A 21,084-nucleotide genomic window follows, 5' to 3' on the forward strand; every position below is an offset into this window, starting at 1 on the left:
ATTATTTGACACTGTGCACTGACAGTGGAATCGATATCCTCTCACCTTGCATCTGGGATCTGTGACTGTTTGGCTATAGAATTCTGCAGAAGTAACCCTGTACCAGTTTCCAGGCCCAGACCTTAAGAAACTAGCAGCTCCCACTTCCTTCTCCTGGAACACTCCTTCTTGGAACCTAGCCACCATGCTCTGAGGAAGCCTAAACCACTTTGTAGAGAGACGCCCATCACCAAGTAGGTGAACTATCTTGGAAGTGAAGCCTCCAGCCCCAGCAAAGATGAGCTGTCCTAGCCAAGACCCACCCAAATTGCAGACTGATGAGTAAAGTGGCCACTACCGGTTTAGGGTGATTTTCTTTAGTTACAGTAGATAATCAGAACAGTCTGTAATATAATGTGACCATCCAGTCCTCCACATACACATTTCCACAATAAGTCTCACACCAACAGTGAACGAAAGAACTCTGAGGCAAGGCCTTCTCTAAGGAGCCCTCAATTTTTTCTCACATGTCACAGGCAATGGCCTTTGTCTCTCATTTCCTCTCCCACTGCCTAATTTAGGATAAACTCACTATCATATAAAGATGCTAAGATCCATCTTCTGCAGCATCTGCACCCTCACTGTTTGGATTTCCAGAGGAATCATAGGTTTCTCTGAGCCACACACTGGACCCTCCATAGACTTTCCAGGGCTCCTGCTTTGTCCTGGGCTAGTAGCCTTTGGGTGCTGGCTTCAAGAGACAAGACAGAAGCAAAAGGTACTTGATCCAGTAAAATACAGTCCAAGTGGGCTCTTCAACCTGCTCTGAGTTTAAGAGGGAGCATATGCCAAGCAAAGGGGCAGGGAAAGCAGAGGAGCAGCCGAGCTTGGACCCTAGCTGCCTCTGTCTGCAGTGGCTCCACCACCGATAAAATCTGCCTGCATTTCCCAGGAAGGGAATGGGTTTCTCTGCTTGCCTTCCTCGAGTCGGGCTTGTGTGATGAACTATCCTCCTTCCTGGATTATCACTCTCCACGCCCCCACGCCCCCCCCCCCCTCTTCATTTCAGGAAGGAAATAGTTAAAACAAGACTCCTGCCCTGCAGGGCCTGGGAGGGGGCGGCTCTGTGCTTTATAGTGGCTGCCTCTAAGGAGGGCTGGAAGCTTAGGACGTTCTTTCTGTCCTAGAGTAAAGCAGAAGGTCGGGGAGATTTTGGAGAAGGGGAGGACAGACAGTCGGGGGGCGTGTGCTCCTCTGGAGTTTCCTTTTTCTTCCAGTCCTTGCGCGCGCAGTCATCCCTGTGGTCTGGCGATTGTGGATCGAGGTGGCGAGGCTCCATCCCCGCTGGTGGCCAGAGGCTGGGGGCTGGGGAGACCTCCGCACAGAAGCGGTGCCCAGGAAGTTTTCCGACGCAGAGGCAGCAGTGCAGCCCGCGCGGGAGCCCAGGACCCAGGCCACCCAATCTCTCCAGCTCTGCTTCTCTCGCCCAGCCGCCCAGCCGCCCAGGTGCCGAGCGGACCGGGGCAGCCGTCTGCGCCCGCCTAGCTCCACGGTCGGTGCAACTCTTTCCTCTCGGGGACCCGCCAGGGGTGGGGGAGATGTCGCCTGAGCCCCTCGGTTGGGAGGAGAGGGAGCAGGCATCAATTCCGCCCGGCGCCCTGCACCTTGGGCCACCCTCCCACAAGGTCTAGGGGTGCGTGGTGGCGCCGGCGCCTTCCTAGGAGGGGCTCTTTGCGGGCACGTCTGGGGTTTGAGGAACTGATTGAAAGCCCGCTGCCTACCCAGGTGGGATTCGGATTTTTAGTTAAAGGAAAATATACAGTTCTCCCTGGGTCTCCCTTTTCCCCGGGCACGCAAGAACTTTATGGAACATCACACCCCTGTTGCAAGCTCCAAAGCCTACTTGTGAGAGGTGTCCCGCAGCCTTTTCTTAACTCGCCTGCTTCTGCTCCCTGCACACCCGGGGTTGTCAAGGGCAGCCAAGGGCACTCGGTGTGCGGGACACATGTTTTGGAAAACCCCCGGGGCAGCTGGTTTGGAAACCTGCCTGTGGATGTCTGGGCGTTTGGTTCTATGCTGTCCTTTAAAGGCCACTTGTTGCCTTTCACGTGCAGAAAACTAGGGCTGTTTCTAGATAATCATCCTCTGTTTACACCATCCTAATGGCGTTCCGGATAGAGCTGGCGGCGGAGAGGGGTGGGTGGGAGGCAAATTAAAGTCAGACATTGTCAGCAAGGACAGTTGCTGACATCTTACCCAGCGAGCAAAACGCACAGAGAACTTGTAGAAAGTACCTAGTTTTTTGTTTTTCCTCTTGTAGATAGTCATGGCTTCCCTCGATCCCCGCCTCCCCCTCCCCAATACCTTCTGTTTTAAGTGGCAACTAATTGGGAAACATCTTGACAATCATTTCATGTAACTACCTGCTCTGAACTCAGACCATTTAGGTAAGGTTGGAATTTCCAAATTACTAATTACAGTACAGGTCCACTTTGATCCTGAGAATCAGAGATGTTAAATGGTTAAAGTGTAAGCATAAGGGTCCAGTCCTCTTTCTTAATAATAACTTTTGAACTTAAGCGAATTCTTAGACCCCAAACAGAAGAATGCTGAATGTATAAACCATGTCCCTGAGGTCTGAACCTCAGATGCTTCACTAGAGCTATGACTGGGTATGACTGATTATTCCAAGCACAGCACGACTTTGATCCATGGAAATGAGCTACAGGCTCATCCTTGGAGGAACATGCATTTGAAGGAGCTTCTTTTGTGTGGTTTTCTATTTTTCATGCAATATGTGGTATTCACCTGCCTTTGCCAAGTATCCGGTAGCTCCACAGCTTAACATGTAGAGAGCTGATGGAGGCACCATCAGAAGTGATTTCTGTGGTGGTGTCATTGTTGCAGGGGAAGGAAAGTGGTTTTAATAGTAGCTAGCTCACACTTTGATAAGAACCCACAGCCTTGGCCTCCTTAGCTCCTGCTATAATCAGCTGACCAAGCAGACCAGCAAGCTAGTGTTCAAACACTAGTGGCACCTTTTGTGGGTGGCGGAATACGTTAGCCAGGTCAGTTTACTAAATATCCTCTAACAGACTCTAATGGGCAGGGAGTCATTCCATTACTGAGAAAAGCCTTCTCTCTCTTAGTTTTAATAAAACCATTAATGAAGGTTCCATTCTGATTGGGAAACTGGGAGGAGGCTTTAGTCATTAAACAGCAACAAGATATTGAAGGATTTTTTTCCTCCCTTCTCTGATCTGAAGAGGATGACAGTATGCTTTGTTCTCAGAGTCCTGGTCCCCAATGCTGAATGGAAACAGGGTCTGTCAATATTAGGTTAGATACTCACTCCACAATGTAAGAAGCAAGAAAAAAACTGCTTATAAGTCCAGGCAGATTTGATATGTACATAGTATGCCCCTAGCTTAGAAAAATTGATGCTTTTTATCACTTTTTATTATTTATTTTTATAATATCAGACTGAGTCAAGTCCTATAAGCAAAGTAAAGTGAAGCACTCTATCTGCTGAACTGCTTCTTGGCCATGAAAAAGACTCAGTTCCTTATGCATAAAATGGGGATATTGGCCCTGCCCACCTAGAGTTGTTTCTGAGATCTATTTACTTTAGATCTTCTATACAACATGAATAAATCTCATTTCCTCCACATATTGACTACGCTTTATTGATAACTGTCAAAGATAACTCAAAATCCCTAAAAGTGGTTAATTCCAACCATGAATAAACTCAGAAAAAGGACACAATTTTTAAAAATTAAATTTTATGTCATAGACACACGCACCATTGATGGGCATAAATGAACTTAGGGCCTTCATTTTAAAAGATTGTTAAAAACTCACAAGCAAGAAAATACAAAACTATTTAAATGTGAGGAGCCATTTTTGTTTACCTTTGCTTATTGTGTTACCACCAACCCCCCTCATTTTCCCATCTTTTCTTTAAGGATTAAAGTAGAAAAACGTAGACTTCCTGGGCAAGAAAGACCACTTGCTCTACAAAAGTGACTAAAACAAGCAAGCAAACAAACAAATGGTCTTTTGAAAACATCTCACCAACCTCTAAGTCCACTGCTTTACTGAAACTCTGGAGAATTCATTCAAACATTTCAGGTGCTAAGAAGGCATGAGAATGAGAGGCAGTGCAGGCTAGAGGTTAAGAGCTCAACGTTGGATTAACTTGCCTTAGAATCACAGCATTGCCATCCACCACCTGTGCTTTTGACAAGCATCTTGACGTTCCTGAGCCTCTGGTTCCCTACCTTTAGAACGGAAAATGTATCTGCTTCACAGGGTCAGGGAGAGTGTAGATCAGATGGCAACATGCCTATGGAGTGCCCAGCACCGTGACTAGGCATGAGACAGATATCCCTCGGAAAACCAGTGGTGTGCCTGCCTGGGGAAGTCCATTACTCCCAGTTTCACTTGTTGGCAAATATCATGCCGTTAATTTCTCAGGAATGGAAAAAGCCAAAACTCCTGTCAAAAGATGTACTAGTAGATTGTACACATTAATCATCAGGGTTTTCAATAAAAAATAAATATTTTGTCTTTATCAGTTATGCCATGTTTATTTCAAACTAGTAGTAAAATTGTTATGTAGAGATGGTGTTAACCAGAGTTCTGATTTTAAATTAACGTTGTGTAATGCTTTAAATGGCTATCTATGCTGCATTTTATTACCATGTTCATTATTTACCATATGCAAACTAGCACATATTTTGGAATATTGGATTCTTAATTATAGAATTGGTAATCTTATGCCTTAGCACAGCGGTTCTCAACCTGTGGGTCGTGACCCCTTTGGGGGTCAAACGACCCTTTCACATGGGTCGCCTAAGACCATCGGAAAACACATATATAATTACATATTGTTTTTGTGATTAATCACTATGCTTTAATTATGTTCAATTTGTAACAATGAAAATACATCCTGCATATCAGATATTTACAATACGATTTGTAACAGTAGCAAAATTACAGTTATGAAGTAGCAACGAAAATAATTTTATGGTTGGGGGTCACCACAACATGAGGAACTGTATTAAAGGGTCGCGGCATTAGGAAGGTTGAGAACCATTGCCTTAGCACTATATAACTTTCACTCAGCATTTAATGCCTTTTCTTTTCCACTAATAAAATGTATCTCAACTCTCCAAGATTTTTGTAATTCAGGTTCTTAGCAGAGGTATAGTGGATGGAAAACAGCAGCTTTTAAGCTACTTCTTTAAAAAAAAAAAACCTGACATATCCTCATGCGTATTATAATCTAGATATAAGTATAGTTGTGGACAGAGATGAGAGAGAGAGAGAGAGAGAGAGAGAGAGAGAGAGAGAGATATAACTTGCCCTAATAGAGCTTTGCTCTTTTCTGATTTTGTTCTGCTTTGGGGTAAGCTGACATAGATATATCTTATCTAATTACCAAATATATCCTGCTTTTTAACTGGAGCAGTAAATAATCATTGACTGCAGTCTTACTGGCAGCTGGATTTTGTAACCAAAATTATTTTTCTTTTTTTTCTAGGTGGAAAAAAAAAGTGAGGGTGTAAAAGCAACAGAATAAGAGACATTTCCTCAAATTTGCATCAAGATGGAAACCTTTTGCTTCAGGGTGTCCTTTTGGGTGGCACTGGTTGGATGTGTAATTAGTGATAATCCTGAGAGCTACAGCACAAATCTAAGCACTCATATGGACGATTTTACCACTTTTCGTGGGACAGAGCTCAGCTTCCTGGTTACCACTCATCGACCCACTAATTTGGCCCTACCCAGCAATGGCTCAATGCACAACTATTGTCCACAGCGGACTAAGATTACTTCAGCTTTCAAATACATTAACACTGTGATATCTTGTACTATTTTCATCGTGGGAATGGTGGGGAACGCAACTCTGCTCAGAATCATTTACCAGAACAAGTGTATGAGGAACGGACCCAACGCGCTGATAGCCAGCCTTGCCCTTGGAGACCTTATCTATGTGATCATTGATATCCCCATCAATGTATTTAAGGTAGGAAGTAACCACAAATGTATTTGCAAGTTTGAACATATGCTCTGATTCTGCAGTAAGAGAGTTGCTGCACACTTTTCTGACCTTCTGGATTTTAGTCTGTTTTTACTGAGAGCAGTTTCTGCTATCTTACAACTAGTGGCATTTTAAATGTTTATTATTTGTTAAATGTTACACTTAATTTTCTAACTTAATTGTTAACCAAATAGTATTGCAGGAGTGACTCCTCAAAGTGAAGGTCTTTCATGCAGCATCGGCTTCTTATTGCTGAGTGGATAGGCAATTTTGGAGAGATCACTTAATTTTTCTGAGATTTAATTTTCAGGGTGAGACCTACTGAGCCCAAAAAGTGCTCTACATAAATGTATTCAGTTGCAGTTAACCCTTTTAATGTAATGTTCTGCAGAAGCCCAATGTCCACAGTATGGCTTAGAAGGAAAAGCACCGGTTTTATTTTGACTAGATTGATGAGTGAAGCCCACGCACATGCTAGCTTTCTTGGTTATCTGGGTGACTTAGAGATAATAGGATCCACATGATAGCAGGCCCCTGGGGACCTCAGTGACCAGTATTACTAAACTGTTTAAAATAGGCATCAGTTTACCTTTGCTTCTTTCATTTCTTCAGTTTACGTTTAAGGAGTGCCTACTGTGTGCCCGCCCCTGAGCTGGGCAATGGGCTCCAAAGACAAATGAGACAAAGTTAGTGGGAGAGGAGGATAACTCGCCCACTGCTACCATGGTCACCTTGCTTTCAGGATGAGTTAGTACCAAAACAAACTAAAGCCAAAAGGAATTAGATGTTACATATTTGATTTCTGGATGTAAGGGGGAAATTGCTGAAAGAATTCAAATGAACTAAAATTCAAATGAAATCACGATCTATGCCAGATATTCTGGAATGTCTTTATTCTAAGCCCAGAAAAAAACACTTTCTTCAGCCTTTATTTTTTTTCTTCTCTGTATTAGCCATAGAAATGAAACAATTCTGAGCAATCATATTCTGAAATAGGACTTTAAATGGCAAGTTATGTCAACTGAAACACATAGCTTTTAAATAGACCAGTAGCTTTCGGTTTCCAATAGATACACTTAAACTGTGACAAAATTTTATTAATGTACCAGGAAAATCAGTGGGCTAACAATAAAGTTGTAAGCAATGATTACAATTTTCAACACTACAAATAAAAAACATTTCAAAATTCCTTCAATACACTGCAAAATTGGGGAAATTAGGCAACAAATAATATTTTTTTAAAAAATCACATATCATCTCTTTCCACAGAATAGCATGAATACATGTGTTTTCTATTTGAAATTAAAATGGGATTTTAGAACCAAACAATGATGCAAATGAAAATGTGTAATTAATTTAAAAGGTTTAACGTATGCTAGAGAACTTCAATTTTTTTCTTTACAAGGTTATTTTCTCTTTATGAAGTATTATGTGTACTCAACACCCACTTTCTTGTGACATATTTATTTAATCATAGATTTAAAAATGTTGATATGGCTCATTCAAAATTTAACTCTTCAGCAGTCATGGTGTGGAGTAATAAACATTAATTATTCATGTTTATATACAAGTTAACCATATGGCTCAGGAGAATAATTAACCATCTCTGAATTAGTCCCATTTGGCCATGTACAAAGCAGCTTCTTGACAAATTAATATCTGCAATTGCTGGGAAGGGGACTTGCTTGTTGATTTAAGGTGCTACCTGCCAATCAACAGACCAAACTTCATTTCTATTCCATAGTAACATTTTAAGTCAGATCATGTGGACTGTCTTCAAATTTGTTGAAAATCCAAAAAGAAAAAGTCTTTGTTTTACATTCATATAATAATGGATAAAAATTAATACATTCTTATTTGACTATATGGTTCTTACCTCTTGGGAATCTAATATGGTCAGCCCTCTGTATCCACAGTTTCTGCTTAAGCAGACTCAACTGACTACAAATTGAAAATAATCAGAAGAAAAGGCTATGCTGTTGCAGACATGACTATGTAGTTAGGCGTACAATGGTTGTGTCAATGATTAACATATACAGACTTTTCTTCTTGTCATTATTCCCTATATAATCTATATAATAAAAGCCTAAGCAACTGTTAAGCGGAACGACCAGAATGACCAGTTGCTATGATGCGCACTGACCACCAGAAGGCAGATGCTCAACACAGAAGCTGCCCCCTGGTGGTCAGTGCACTCCCATGGGGGAGTGCTGCTCAGCCAGAAGCCAGGCTCATGGCTGGCAAGTGCAGCGGCAGTGGCGGGAGCCTCTCCCACCTACGTGGCAGCACTAAGGAGCTGCGAGCTGAGCAGTAAGGAACAGCTAGCAGACAGGCGGTAAGGAGCAAAGGGTCCCGGACTACGAGAGGGATGTCTGACTGCTGGCTTAGGCCCGCAGCCGGTGGATATTCCCCGAGGGCTCCCAGACTGCGAGAGGGTGCAGGCCGGCTGAAGGCCCCTCCCCGCCCCCCCCCCCAGTGCACAAATTTTGTGTACCGGGCTTCTAGTACAGTATATCAGCTATTTACATTGTATTAGGTATTATAAGTAACCTAGATATGATTTAAAATGTACAGGAGGATGTATGTAGATTATATGCAAATACTATGCCATTTTATATAAGGGACTTGAGCATCCAAGAATTTGGTTATTGGTGGGGTCCTAGAACCAAACGCTGCAGATACTGAGGGATGACTGTACAGTAAAACCTACTGTAGTTTTAAATAATGTAGTCAGTGTGAATGTGGTGCTGTTGCATCACAGGAGTACATTTGTGTAATTTCTATTTTTCTAAAACTCATATAGTGAGTTATTTAACCAACGTTACTTTTAGAAAATAAACCTTTTGGTTTCAACAAAAATACTCTTTAGTCATTTCAATCTTGTACTATTTTCAATCTTGCAGACTGAAAAGAGAAAAGCATTGGAGTGAGCTTAAAATATTGGTGGAGCTATTTCTATTTGCTTCTCTCAGTCTTCTTCTCTAGGTTAGGAGGCCCTAAGATATTGCTGCTTCTCTGACTTCTGACCACAAGAGTCAAGAGAAATCCTTCCAAGCAATGTGAGTGCCAGGTCCTCACGCCTTTGCTCCACAGTTGTCTCCTGTTGTAAGATTCTGATGCTTTGGGGTCTCACATAATGGGCCTGTGACTTCTCTTCAACTATGTTAAACTATCTCTTTACTTCAGGGCAAAGTAGCAGCTGTCCATCTCACTTTACTATTATGCTTAGGTATCCATGAAATGAAAACAATGTGTAGACTTGGAGAACATTCTGTTAAAAGGATGCATGAAGTTTTCCCCCAACCCCCATTAGAAGAATTAGGTTGAAAGAAGAATGTGAAAATATTTGTTATGCTCTTTAAAGAACGATGAGTTTTCAAATCACACAGGTTACTGTGTGTAACAATTCTATCAGTTGCTTTTATACTCAGTTCCAAGGTGTCTCCAGGCAGAGAACATTACCCTGAGTCTCTAGAGCCAGCCTAAGTGGAAGGAGACAATGTGAAGATTGCATCTTTGGGCAAGGGAGACTTGCTGATTAGACTGCAGTAATGTTACAAGTGATTAAGTGTTCCTTCTATTCACATTTTATTCCCTTTCTCTCACTTTGAAAGAGAGTGTACTGAAAATGTTCCATATATGAATGTGATGTAAAACACAACTGAAAAGCAAAGCAGCTGAGCTGTTTCTAATCTGTCATTATTCCGTTCAGGTAGTGCAGAGTAGCTCTGGACAGTCTGTGGGCATGCAAGAGGGGATCACTCCACACAATTTCCAAAAGTTTCCAAAAGATCTCTACATCATCAGAGTTTCTTCCCACCGGCCTATACTGGACTTTGCTTCTATTTATTGATTGAATGTAACTCTGCCCAAAACACCCAGGAGCTCCCATGTTTAGTAGTCAAAGCCCTCCCCACTCTGGACATACTTTACCTACTTCTTAACCACTTCCCAACATGCATGCTCAGCTCTGTTGGAATGCCTTCACTATCCCTAAGTAACATGCTGTGCCCTAAATAACATTCACAGAGTCACCAAATTGCTGCTGCAGAGACCTTTACAGATCCTAAATTGAAAAATGAGTTATGCCTGGAGTTATGTTGCATTGAGAAAAAATAAACCAAAAGCTGGAAAGAAACTCCTCTAACCCTTACCTACACTCACACACGTAGACACGTTATATTAACTGGTGACAAAATCCGACATTCTGAGATAGTAAAATGTAAAGCAGAAGGAACCTAAAAAAGCAAATTAATGCCAGTTACTTTCTTAGTTTTCAAGCATAAAAGGGCCTTGCAAATGGCAATACTGAAGAAAACCTATTACTAAGTTTATCAAAGAATCACTCTATCTAGTTTTTAATTGTTCAAAAAACATAGTATCTCTAATTTCAAGAAAAGACCAAAAAGAACAGGAGGGAGGAAGGGAAATGAGTTAGCAGAACCTTTCAAATTCCCACACTTATAACCTAACTGATAATGAATTCAATTTGTCAAGAAATCACATTATTTTATACCCTGAATTTTCAAGAAATGCAAAAACTTAACCATGTAAACTAATCTATATATAAAATATATACATTCATTACAAAACAATTAAAATATTGTATGTTTTTAGGGACAAAAACATAACCCCCAATTACTTAGTGGCAATATGGATAGAAGTATAGAACTTAATAATTATATTCTTTAATGATTCATAAGATTTTGTGTATGGAGTGTTGTCTATAGCAAGTTGGATTATAATCCTATATAATAAAAGGGTAATATGCAAATTGACCCTAACAGAACGACTGGTCGCTATGACAAGCACTGACCACCAGGGGGCAGACACTCAAAACAGGAGCTGCCCCCTGGTGGTCAGTGTGCTCCCACAGGGAGAGCTCTGCTCCGCCACAAGCCGGGCTGATGGCTGCGAGCTGCGAGCACAGCAGCGGTGGCAGGAGTCTCTCCTGCCTCTGTGGCAGTGCTAAGGATATCCAACTACAGCTTAAGATGTCTGACTGTGGGCTGTCAGAGGGATGTCCACCTGCCAGCTTAGGCCCGATCCCCTGGGGAGCAGGCCTAAGCTGGCAGGTGGACATTCCCCGAGGGGGCCCGGCCTGTGAGAGGGTGCAGGCCGGGCTGAGGGACCCCCCCGAGTGCACAAATTTTCATGCATTGAGCCTCTAGTTTTGAATAAAGTAGAAACCCTAAAAGTGATGTTTGTGCATGGGTGGGCCAGGGCTTATTGTGCCAAGCTCATCCATATGTGCACGCAGACAGTCCCATAAACTACTGTACCTTGGCCTATTTACATAAAAACAGGAATGTGGGAAAATACAAGTGAGAAAAGTAGAGTGGAGAAGATTAAAATGGTGGTCATGGGAAGAATGAAGAAGCTGAGTCCAATGACTCAGCATAGAAATCTCTGACATGCATAGTGGGGAGTTGGAACCAGAGATAATACTGTAGGTGATTACTGTCTTCATTGAAACACAGAGGGTACAGCAGATCTGAGAAAATAGGTTAAAGAGCCAGTGAGAGCATCCAGTAACTGACTGTTGATTACTAATTGGGTCTAATCTAAGCAACCACCTCTTGTTGAGGGCAACAATGAAAAACAAACTAATATAATTTCTGTATGAAATGATCAGGAATGTTCTGCAATGGAAAGTCAAGGCTCCCAATATGTCACTCTGGCAGAAGATCTGAGAAATGTGGAAACCAGAGATGTTCACACCAAGCCAGTTATCTCCATATTCACACAGCCTTTGACATCTTGTACAACTGGGATCCATCCTGTCAGGGCAGCCATACAAAAGTTGTTTCTCAACACATCAAATCATCAAGACAATTTCTGTCTCAAAAGCAAATTGCCACAACTTATAGATTTTATGCTTCAAACGCAATAGCTGTTCAATATATGCTTAGAATTTGATTAGAGCCTTAGCTGTTAAAATCAACTTCTAATCAGATTCCTCTGAGACCTTCAAATTAAAATAATGATAATGTTGATAATTTCTCAGAGGAATTCTTCATTTATGGACAAGGCACGGGATATTATCTGTGGTCTGCACATGCTAGTCTCCCAAGTTGATCAAATTACCAATGAATTGCATATGTGATAAGGATATTGTCTAACCCTTTTACTCATCATCAAGCAAATAAAAGCAAACCTTTCTCTTGTACTCCAGTAATAATAATAGTGCAAAATTAGGTATAGAAACTCTATCCCTGAATTTTAAGACAGAAAATGTGTCCCTTTACCAAGATTTCTGCCCCTTGATACAACGCCTCCCAGCTAGTTTTCCTTGTATGTAGCTCTGGCTCTGCCTCCTTCCAGGTGCCTCTCTCTTTATGTTTTTCTTCTGCCTCTACCTACTCCAGCTAATCTGCTCCATCTGAGAATGCCATGAACCTTCTACCTAAAATATTTCTCCCTGATGCCTCCTCTGGCTTACTCCACTTTGTTCTTCAGATCTCAGCTTAAACATCTCTTTGTCTGGCAAATATCCATGACCAGCCTAGGTTAGTGCCTTTATCCTGTGCTCCCAGGGCACCCTCTGTTAACCCTGTAATAGCATGTAACACACACTCTATTGTATTTGCCAATTCACTTGCCTGTCTGACCCACTAGACCGAAAGTTCCTTGAGGCAAGCTGCCATCATTCTCATTTATCACTGTGTCTCCTGCATCTAACACTGAGCCCAGCTTTAAAAATATTTGATGAATGAGTCAAATAAGAAAATGTACTGTCGTTGCCTCTATAAGAATGGTTTTCTCACACGCAATTCCAGATCTAAAGGCAAACCTGCTGTTCTAATTTACTGAATTTCTACTTTTTCCTTCAAACCAGGAATGTCTCAGCGTCCATAAATGCACAAGCAAAGCAGAGCAGCACATAACAACAGGATCGCTTTCCCCCCTTCCCTTTGTCTCTGGAGGTCAAGAGTTCTTTTCCTATGGTTCAGGCATTGTGTCGTATAATTTCCTCTCTCTCTGTAAAGATAACCAAGCCAAAGGTTCTTTCCAGGATTTCTGTGCAATATACATTCTTTGGGTGTAGTTGCAATTGTGGTTTGATTGAAATATTAATCCTACAAGTGGTGTGGAATATGAAAATGAACACTCATAGCACAAAAGATTTTGTTCTTTAGAGAATAGGAAACAGTTGATTTTCTGCCATTGCTAAGACGTGCACCGCAAAACATTATGCTAACCAGGTGATTTAAGAATATATGTACATATCAAATGCCAGAGTGATAAATTTATTACCCAATTTGCTGTTAGAAGGAAGTTGCTGTCTGGAAAGGCTTCAGAACCCTCTCCAACTCTACCTCCCCTTCTGACTTTTCGTTTCCTGTGTCTGGGAACCTCATTGCTTGCTCTCATGGTTATGTGAAGTAATTATTCTCATGTGAGGTTACTCTGCTAACCCTCAGCATTTGGCTCATAGCGCAGTTATACCATTTCTGGTGGGGGATGGAAACAGTCCATAACTGCAAGCTTGTTTCCCATGGCTGAGGAGGGAGAGATGGTTTTAGTCCTGTTCTCGTTAGGAAGGTGTTGAGATGGGAAAAAATAAATAAATAAAAGCATCATTCCTGATGATTTTCCTCCATCAAACAGTTCAGCTCATGAAAGAGTTTGTTGTACTCTACATTTAACATAATACAGTGATGGGTAAAGTTTTACTGGGAGACAGGAATTTTCACATGGTACACAGTGCGTGTGGGAGTGCTGCACTGATTCCAGCATTCTGATCAATTAAAGCAGATGTTCTGGCTCTTCTATGCTGAAATATTTCTATAGTGTCTTCATCTTATGAGTTGCCAGGATGTGAGTGTTATTTGTTTATTATCATACAAAGTTTACACAGTTAGTTTGAAGAGTGTGCGAACTAAAATGAAGAGGATGGGGAATCAAGTTTACTGTCTCTGGAATTGATTCTAAGACTATAGAGCAGTTAAATAAGGGATGTTCTAAGAAATTCTGTCAAAGTAAATTTGGTAGACTTCCAGAAATTCTACAACTGCCTTCTAGATCATATACTCCTGGGAGTTTTCTATAGCTACAATTTTATTTTTAACAAGGTCTAGTTTTTCTTGGGAAAACTTTCCTATGTTATAAAATTAATAGTTAAATTCAATAATAGAACTGAACGTAAGTATCATTTGGTGTTAATTTTTGGTAACCTTATTTTTAAATTTAAACATTAAAATGTTATAAAACCACATACTATAAAATGTTTATTTAAATTTGGAAAGTTTGAAGCCCCCAATGTTCCTGGACTCTGGAAGCAAAAATCAAGAGTGCCCTCAGAAAGACTTAATATTATTTTTTTAATGTGTAATTTGGAGGTCACCTTTTAGAATTTAAACATCTTTAGGAGTTTTACTGACAATTTTTGCCATCACAACTTTTAAAACAACTTACTTGGAGACTAGTATCAATAATGAGAGCTAGTCAAATTATGCTTCTCAGAACATCCTAAACCTGCAAGTTCTATTGTTTTAGATCAAATTTTATACTAAAAGGTAATGGGGATGGAAACTAGTTGGCCATTTGATTTCTCAGTCACATCAGGTCTTTCCTGTCTACATGTTCTTCATTTATTCATTAAAAAAATATATACCAGTCATTGGAGAAATAGCAGTAAATAGAAGCCAGACAAGCATCCTTGCCCTCATAGAAGAAAAAGATAATAAGCTAGTTAAATAAATATACATATATATGGTGCCCCAAAAATGTATATACACTTTGAATGATTATAAAGTCAGGGTTTATTAACATACAGTTCATTTTCAAAATTTAAAAGAATCTACACAAATGAATAATTTTTTGGTCAACACTTATATTCAAACTGATGACCATTCTGGCCCAGGCATTACTGATACTGTGAAGCAATGGAATCACAAACATCAAGAATCATTTCGTTCAGTATTTGTGTGCCCTCAATTCGTCAACTGTTGCCAGTTTTGTACCATAAACTTTACCTTTTATGTATCCCCATAAAAAAAAAGTCTAGTGGATAAATTTTCTTTGTTCAAAGCTTAGTCTGGCTTCACCCATTATTTCAAATCAGCTAAACCTGAAAAGGAGTGAAAATTAAGTGAGTTCTCAGCTGTTAAAGGGTGCATACATTTTGGGAGGATACCCGGTGTCCCAAAAAAATGTTTATACACTTTAAATAATTATAAAGGCAGTGCTTGTACTCAATTGAGTTTTCAAATTTCCAGTAGCATTTTAGGATGAATTTCCTTTGTTCAAAGCTTAGTCTGGCTGAAAATTAAGAAACATCATTTGAGTTATCAACTGTTAAAGTGTGTATACATGTCTTTGGTACATCCTGCAACATATAAGATAAGTGCTAAGAATAAAAGTAAATTGGAGAAGGAGGGAGAGGATATTAATCTAAGAGTGGGTGGCTGAAAAAGTGGCAATACAAAGTGGCAGTTGAATAAAAACGAAAGAGAGGAAGGGCAAACCATGCCACTGTCTAAGTAAGAGCCCTCCAGTGGAGCAAACTGGGAAGGCTCTGGGGCGAGACTTGCCTGGAGGCTAGAGGAACAGCAAGGAGGCCATGGCAACTACATGGAAGGAGAGAGCAGAGGTCACAGGAATATGGGGTTGGGCAGGAGATGGGGGAAGCAGAATACATAGGGCCCAATAATAGGGTGACTATATAAGTTATTGTCCAACCCAGGATATTTATGAGAGTAAAAGGAGACACTATCAATAATTACATCTGGACTGTATGCAGAAACGAAGACTGTCCTGCATAAACCAGGAAGTATGATCAGCCTACCAATACATCTTTATAAAGCCTTTATCTATTTTCTCTGGAAGCTTTTATTTATTGTTTGATTGATTGATTGATTGATTTGAGAAAGAGAGGAAGGGAGAGAAAGACAAACATTAATGTGAGAGAGAAACATCAATTGGTTGCCTCCCCTACGAGCCCTGATTGGGGGTTGAACTCCCAACCTAAGTACATGCCGTGACCAGAAATCAAACCTTCAACCTTTTGGTGTACGGGAGGTTGCTCCAAACAACTGAGCCACACAGCCAGGGTGAGATAGGAAGCTTTTAGATGATCTCATTTAAATTTAACAAGAACATAATGGCTACTATGTTGAAAAAACATTTTTAAGTTAATAAGGGAAAATATGCAATATTAAAATGTTATTTATACCCTAACCCAGTGGTCGGCAAACTGCGGCTCGCGAGCCACATGCGGCTCTTTGGCCCCGTGGCATGGGCCACGAAGTTTCAATCGCATTGTAAGTGCGCATCTGCACGTGGTATTTTGTGGAAGACCCACACTCAAGGGGCCAGTTTGGCGACCACTGCCCTAACCGGTTTAGTTCAGTGGCTAGAGCGCCAGCCTGCAGACTGAAGGGTCCCAGGTTTGATTCCAGTCAAGGTCACATGCCAGGTTGCGGACTCGATCCCCAGTAGGGGGCATGCAGGAGGCAGCCAATCAATGATTCTCTCTCATCATTGATGTTTCTCTCTCTCCCTCTCCCTTCCTCTCTGAAATCAGTAAAAATACATTTTTAAAAATGTTATTTATACCAATATATAACATAAGAATAATATTACCTAAAGCTTAATTAGTGTTTACTCTGTGCCAGGCTAACTCATTTGATCCTCAAAACAAACCTATGATTCACTAGTATTGCCTGAATTCCAAAAATAAAGAAACTGAGGATGGATTTAAGGATTTATTTAAGGTTACACAGCAAGTGGTAGAGCCAGGATTTGAATCCATTCTGATGTCAGAGGCCATGCTATTAGCTAAGCTGCCACTCTGCTTCTCTCCCATATACCTACCTCATAAGGCAAACTTCATAGTTATCAAAATGGCATCTCTAGTACAGAAGTATATTTTCAGAATGATCAATGATGAATGTCATCCCCCTTTTCTCTCCTCCATAAATCTAACAGTTTCTTTAGTCACTTATTTAAAACAGAAGTAAGCTATTATAAGGAAAATGTGTATGAAACAAAGATTGTCTTCGAAAATAGCATGCATGTTGTAAGTCTTGCAGATTTGCATTGGAACATCTGGTAAACAGATTTTTGTATTCTATACTCATTGTCATGTTGGTGAGGCCAACTGACAGAAGGGAGCCAGAAAATAAAAAAATAAACTGAAAGGAAAGAGTGAGTTCTTTGATGGACCAATTGCCCTAGACACATACATCTGCTCAGAGGAACATTTTTTATCAAACTGGTGTCCTCCCCTAGTCACTGGAAAGGACAGTATGGACATGATCCAGAAAATGAGTGTCTATGGCTAGTCCATATTTTCAATTGGGGTTGAAACATCAGAGTTTACTGAAAAAACTAAAGGTTACATTGCTAGACCTGCCTTCCTAGGTTTATAACTGCACAGGAGTTAAAACGGGAATGCGAAAGCATAAACAGATGACATTTGAGAATATGTCTCAACTGATTTTTTAAAATATATTTTTATTTATTTCAGAGAGGGAGAGAGAGAAACATCAATGATGAGAGAGAATCATTTATCGGCTGCCTCCTGCACAACCCCCCACTGGGGATCAAGACTGCAACCCGAGTATGTGCCCTTGACCCGAATCGAACCCAGGACCCTGCAGTCCTCAGGCTAATGCTCTATCCACTGAGCCAAACCAGCTGGGGCTCAACTGATATTTTAAAAGAAACTAGAAATCCTCAAATTTTAAAAATTTACATATCAAATATACTTTTTTGTGAAATGATACCATAAAATCCAAAACAATTTGAATAAGGAACTTTATTAATAGACTTAACTTTAAAAGCAAACAATAAAGCAATTCTGCAGACTGTCTGTACAAAATAAAACAAACAAACAAAAAACTCTGACCACTGTGAACTTTTAGCTTAGTTTCACAAAATAAATATGTCTTGGTGTCATTTATGTCATAAATGTTTTGTTTCTTTGCATCTTTCCATTGTTTCCACTAATTTTATTTTCTTATATTCTCAAATCAATAAACATGATACATCAAATAAATAAATTGAAAGGCAAAAAATCACATAATCATCAATAGACACAGAAAAGGCATTCGACAAAATCCAACACTCATTTTTGATACAAACTCTCAGCAAAGTGGGAAAAAAGGGATCATACCTCAACATAATAAAGGCCATATATGACAAACCTATAGCCAACAATATACTCAATAAGCAAAAACTAAAACCATTTTCCCTAAGAACAGGAACAAGACACGGATGCCCACTTTCACTACTCTTATTCAACCTAGCACTGGAAGTCTTAGCCAAACGATCAGACAAGAAGAAAACATAAAAGGCATCCAAGTTGGAAAGAAGAAAGTAAAACTGTCATCATTTGCAGATGACATGATATTATACATAGGAAACCCTAAAGACTCCACAAAAAAACTACTAGATTTAATAAATGAATTCAGCAATGTAGCAGGATACAAAAATAATACCCAGAAATTGATGACATTTTTATACACCAATAATGAATTCTCAGAAAGAGAAAATTAAAAACAAAAACAAAAAACAATCCCGTCCTAGCTGGTTTGGCTCAGTGGATAGAGCATCAGCCTGCAGACCAAAGAGTCCCGGGTTTGATTCCAGTCAAGGGCACGAACCTTGGTTGCAGGCTCCTTCTCGGCCTGGGACCTAGTCAGGACTCGTGCAGGAGGCAACCAATCGATGTGTGTCTCTCACATCAATGTTTCTCGCTCTGTCTTTCCCTCTCTCCTACTCTCCCTAAAAATCAATGGAAAAATATCCTTGGGTGAGGATTAACAAAATAAATAAGTAAATATACAACCCCATTTACCATTGCAACAACAATAATAACATTAAGATACTTAAGAATAAACTTATCCAAGAAGGTAAAAGACCTGTACTCGGAAAACTACAGGATGTTGAAAAAAGAAACAGAAGAAGAATATGAACAAGTGGAAGAATATACTGTATTCATGGATTGGTAGAATTAACATCATTAAAATATCCATACTATCCAAAGCAATCTATAGATTCAATGCAATCCCTATTAAAATAATCATTGTGGCCCAAACCGGTTTGGCTCAGTGGATAGAGCGTCGGCCTGCAGACTCAAGGGTCCCAGGTTCGATTCCGGTCAAGGGCATGTACCTTGGTTGCAGGCACATCCCCAGTGGGGAGTGTGCAGGAGGCAGCTGATCGATGTTTCTATCTCTCTATCCCTCTCCCTTTCTCTCTGTAAAAAATCAATAAAATATATATTTTTAAAAAATAATCATTGTGGTTTTCATTTGCATTCCCTTAATGATATTCCCCTATGGATTTTTAATTTCCATGTTCTTAGCTATTTGTGTATCTACTTTGGTGAACTGTCTATTTAAATCTTTTAGCCTTTATATTTCTCAATTGTGGGGGTTCTTTTTTTAATATATTTTTATTGATTTCAGAGAGGAAGGGTAAGGGAGAGAGAGATAGAACCATCAATAATGAGAGAGAATCATTGATCAGCTGCCTCCTGCATGCCCCACGCTGGGGATCAAGCCACAACCTGGGCATGTGCTCTCACTGGGAATCACACTGTGACCTCCTGGTTCACAGGTCGATGCTCAACCACTGAGCCATGCCTGCTGGGCTGTGGGGGTTCTTTAGGTATTTTGGACAAAAATTCTTCATCAGATATATAATTTGCAAATATTTTTTCCACTCTGGCTTTTCATTTTCTTAATGGTGTGTTTTTAAAGAGCAAAAGTTCTTAATTTTGATTAAATCCCATTTATCAAACTTTTCTTTTATGGATCATGTTGCTGGTATCATATTTATGAAATCTTTGCCAAATCAAGATTACTCAAAAATTCTCCTATCTTTTCTTTAACAGTTTTTATTTTTAGCTCTTTCTTTGAGATCTATAATCAGTTTGAATTTGTATATCATGTGAGGCAAGCATCTAAGTTCATTTTTTTGCATAGGCATATCCAATTATTCCAATGTCATTTATTAAAATGGCCATATTTTCCTTGTTGAATTGCCTTGGCACCTTTGTCAAAACTCAACTAACAATAAATGCTTAAGGGTTTATTTCTGAACTTTCTTTTCTTTTCTTTTCCACCGATCTCTTTGTTGTTTTGCCAACACCATCCTGTCTTGATTACTGTGGGTTTGAGTAAGTTTTTAAACAGGTACTTAAAGCCATAGTTTGTTCTCTGTTTTCAAAGTGATTTGGGCTATTTTAAGTCTTTACATTTCTATGTAAATTTTAAGATCAACTTGTTAATTTCCTTGACTATAAGAGGGAATGTATTGACCCTTTAGATAAATCTGGAGAAAATTTCCATTTGAAAATATTGATTCTTCCAATCCATAAACATTTGTTGAGATCTTCTTTACTTCCTCCAATATTTTGTATATTTCAGTGTACCTGTCTTACACTTCTCTTGATAAACTTTTCTAGGTATTTTATTTTTTATGCTATTTTGAATGGAATTATCTCTTAATTTCATTTTTGAATTTTTCATTGCTTGTATATAGAAATGCAATGGATGTTTGCATATTGCTCTTCCATCCTGTGACCTTGCTGAACTCCACGCCCTTACTCATAATCCCTCGATTTTTTTTTTTGCTGAGTGTGTGTGATGGTGAAGAATACAGTGACTATTAGACTAGTTTGGTGCCACTGTGTTGATTCATGCTAAGGCACTAGCGGTTTTAGCCACCATTGCTTTTGCACCAACAGTACACATGTCAACCAGTAAAAAAGGCAATAATCTCTTAATGATATCTGATCTTGCAGAACCCATGAAAGGTTCTCAGAGATCCCAGGGAGTCTACAGACAACACTTAGAGAGCTAGATGATGTCTAAGCACCTATGCAAGTCTGAAATGCTATAATTTTAAAAATCTAAGATAAATGTTGTTTACCAGACTGATGTTAACATTTGCTTAAATGGTTGATGGTCATGGCAGTCAATATTACTTAGGCAATTGCTGCATGTGGAACAACATACCAGGTCCTTAAGAAGAAATGAAAATAAAATAAAACATTGGCTCTAATCTCAAGGAAATGGTACAAGTCTCTCTGAGTATTCAAGTTT

The 21,084-nt window shown here is 39.9% G+C and overlaps 1 protein-coding gene across 3 annotated transcripts in view; it reads left to right on the forward strand.

Moving 5' to 3' along the window:
- Positions 1-1,124: 1,124 nt before the first annotated feature.
- The window catches only part of EDNRA (endothelin receptor type A), a 51,077-nt gene continuing 31,117 nt past the window's right edge, over positions 1,125-21,084 (forward strand). The window contains exons 1-3 of one of the 3 annotated variants that reach the window (XM_014543861.1): positions 1,125-1,531; positions 3,945-4,110; positions 5,525-6,010. In XM_014543861.1, coding sequence (XP_014399347.1) covers positions 5,591-6,010 — 420 coding nt within the window. In that variant the 5' untranslated portion in view covers positions 1,125-1,531; positions 3,945-4,110; positions 5,525-5,590. Of the gene's footprint in view, positions 1,532-2,408; positions 2,427-3,944; positions 4,111-5,524; positions 6,011-21,084 lie in introns of those variants that run through there. The other 2 variants (XM_014543860.1, XM_005871401.2) reach the window with 2 other exon arrangements.

The sequence above is a fragment of the Myotis brandtii genome, unplaced genomic scaffold (genome assembly GCF_000412655.1).
Source record: "Myotis brandtii unplaced genomic scaffold, ASM41265v1 scaffold34, whole genome shotgun sequence".
In the NCBI taxonomy this organism is placed as follows: domain Eukaryota; kingdom Metazoa; phylum Chordata; class Mammalia; order Chiroptera; family Vespertilionidae; genus Myotis; species Myotis brandtii.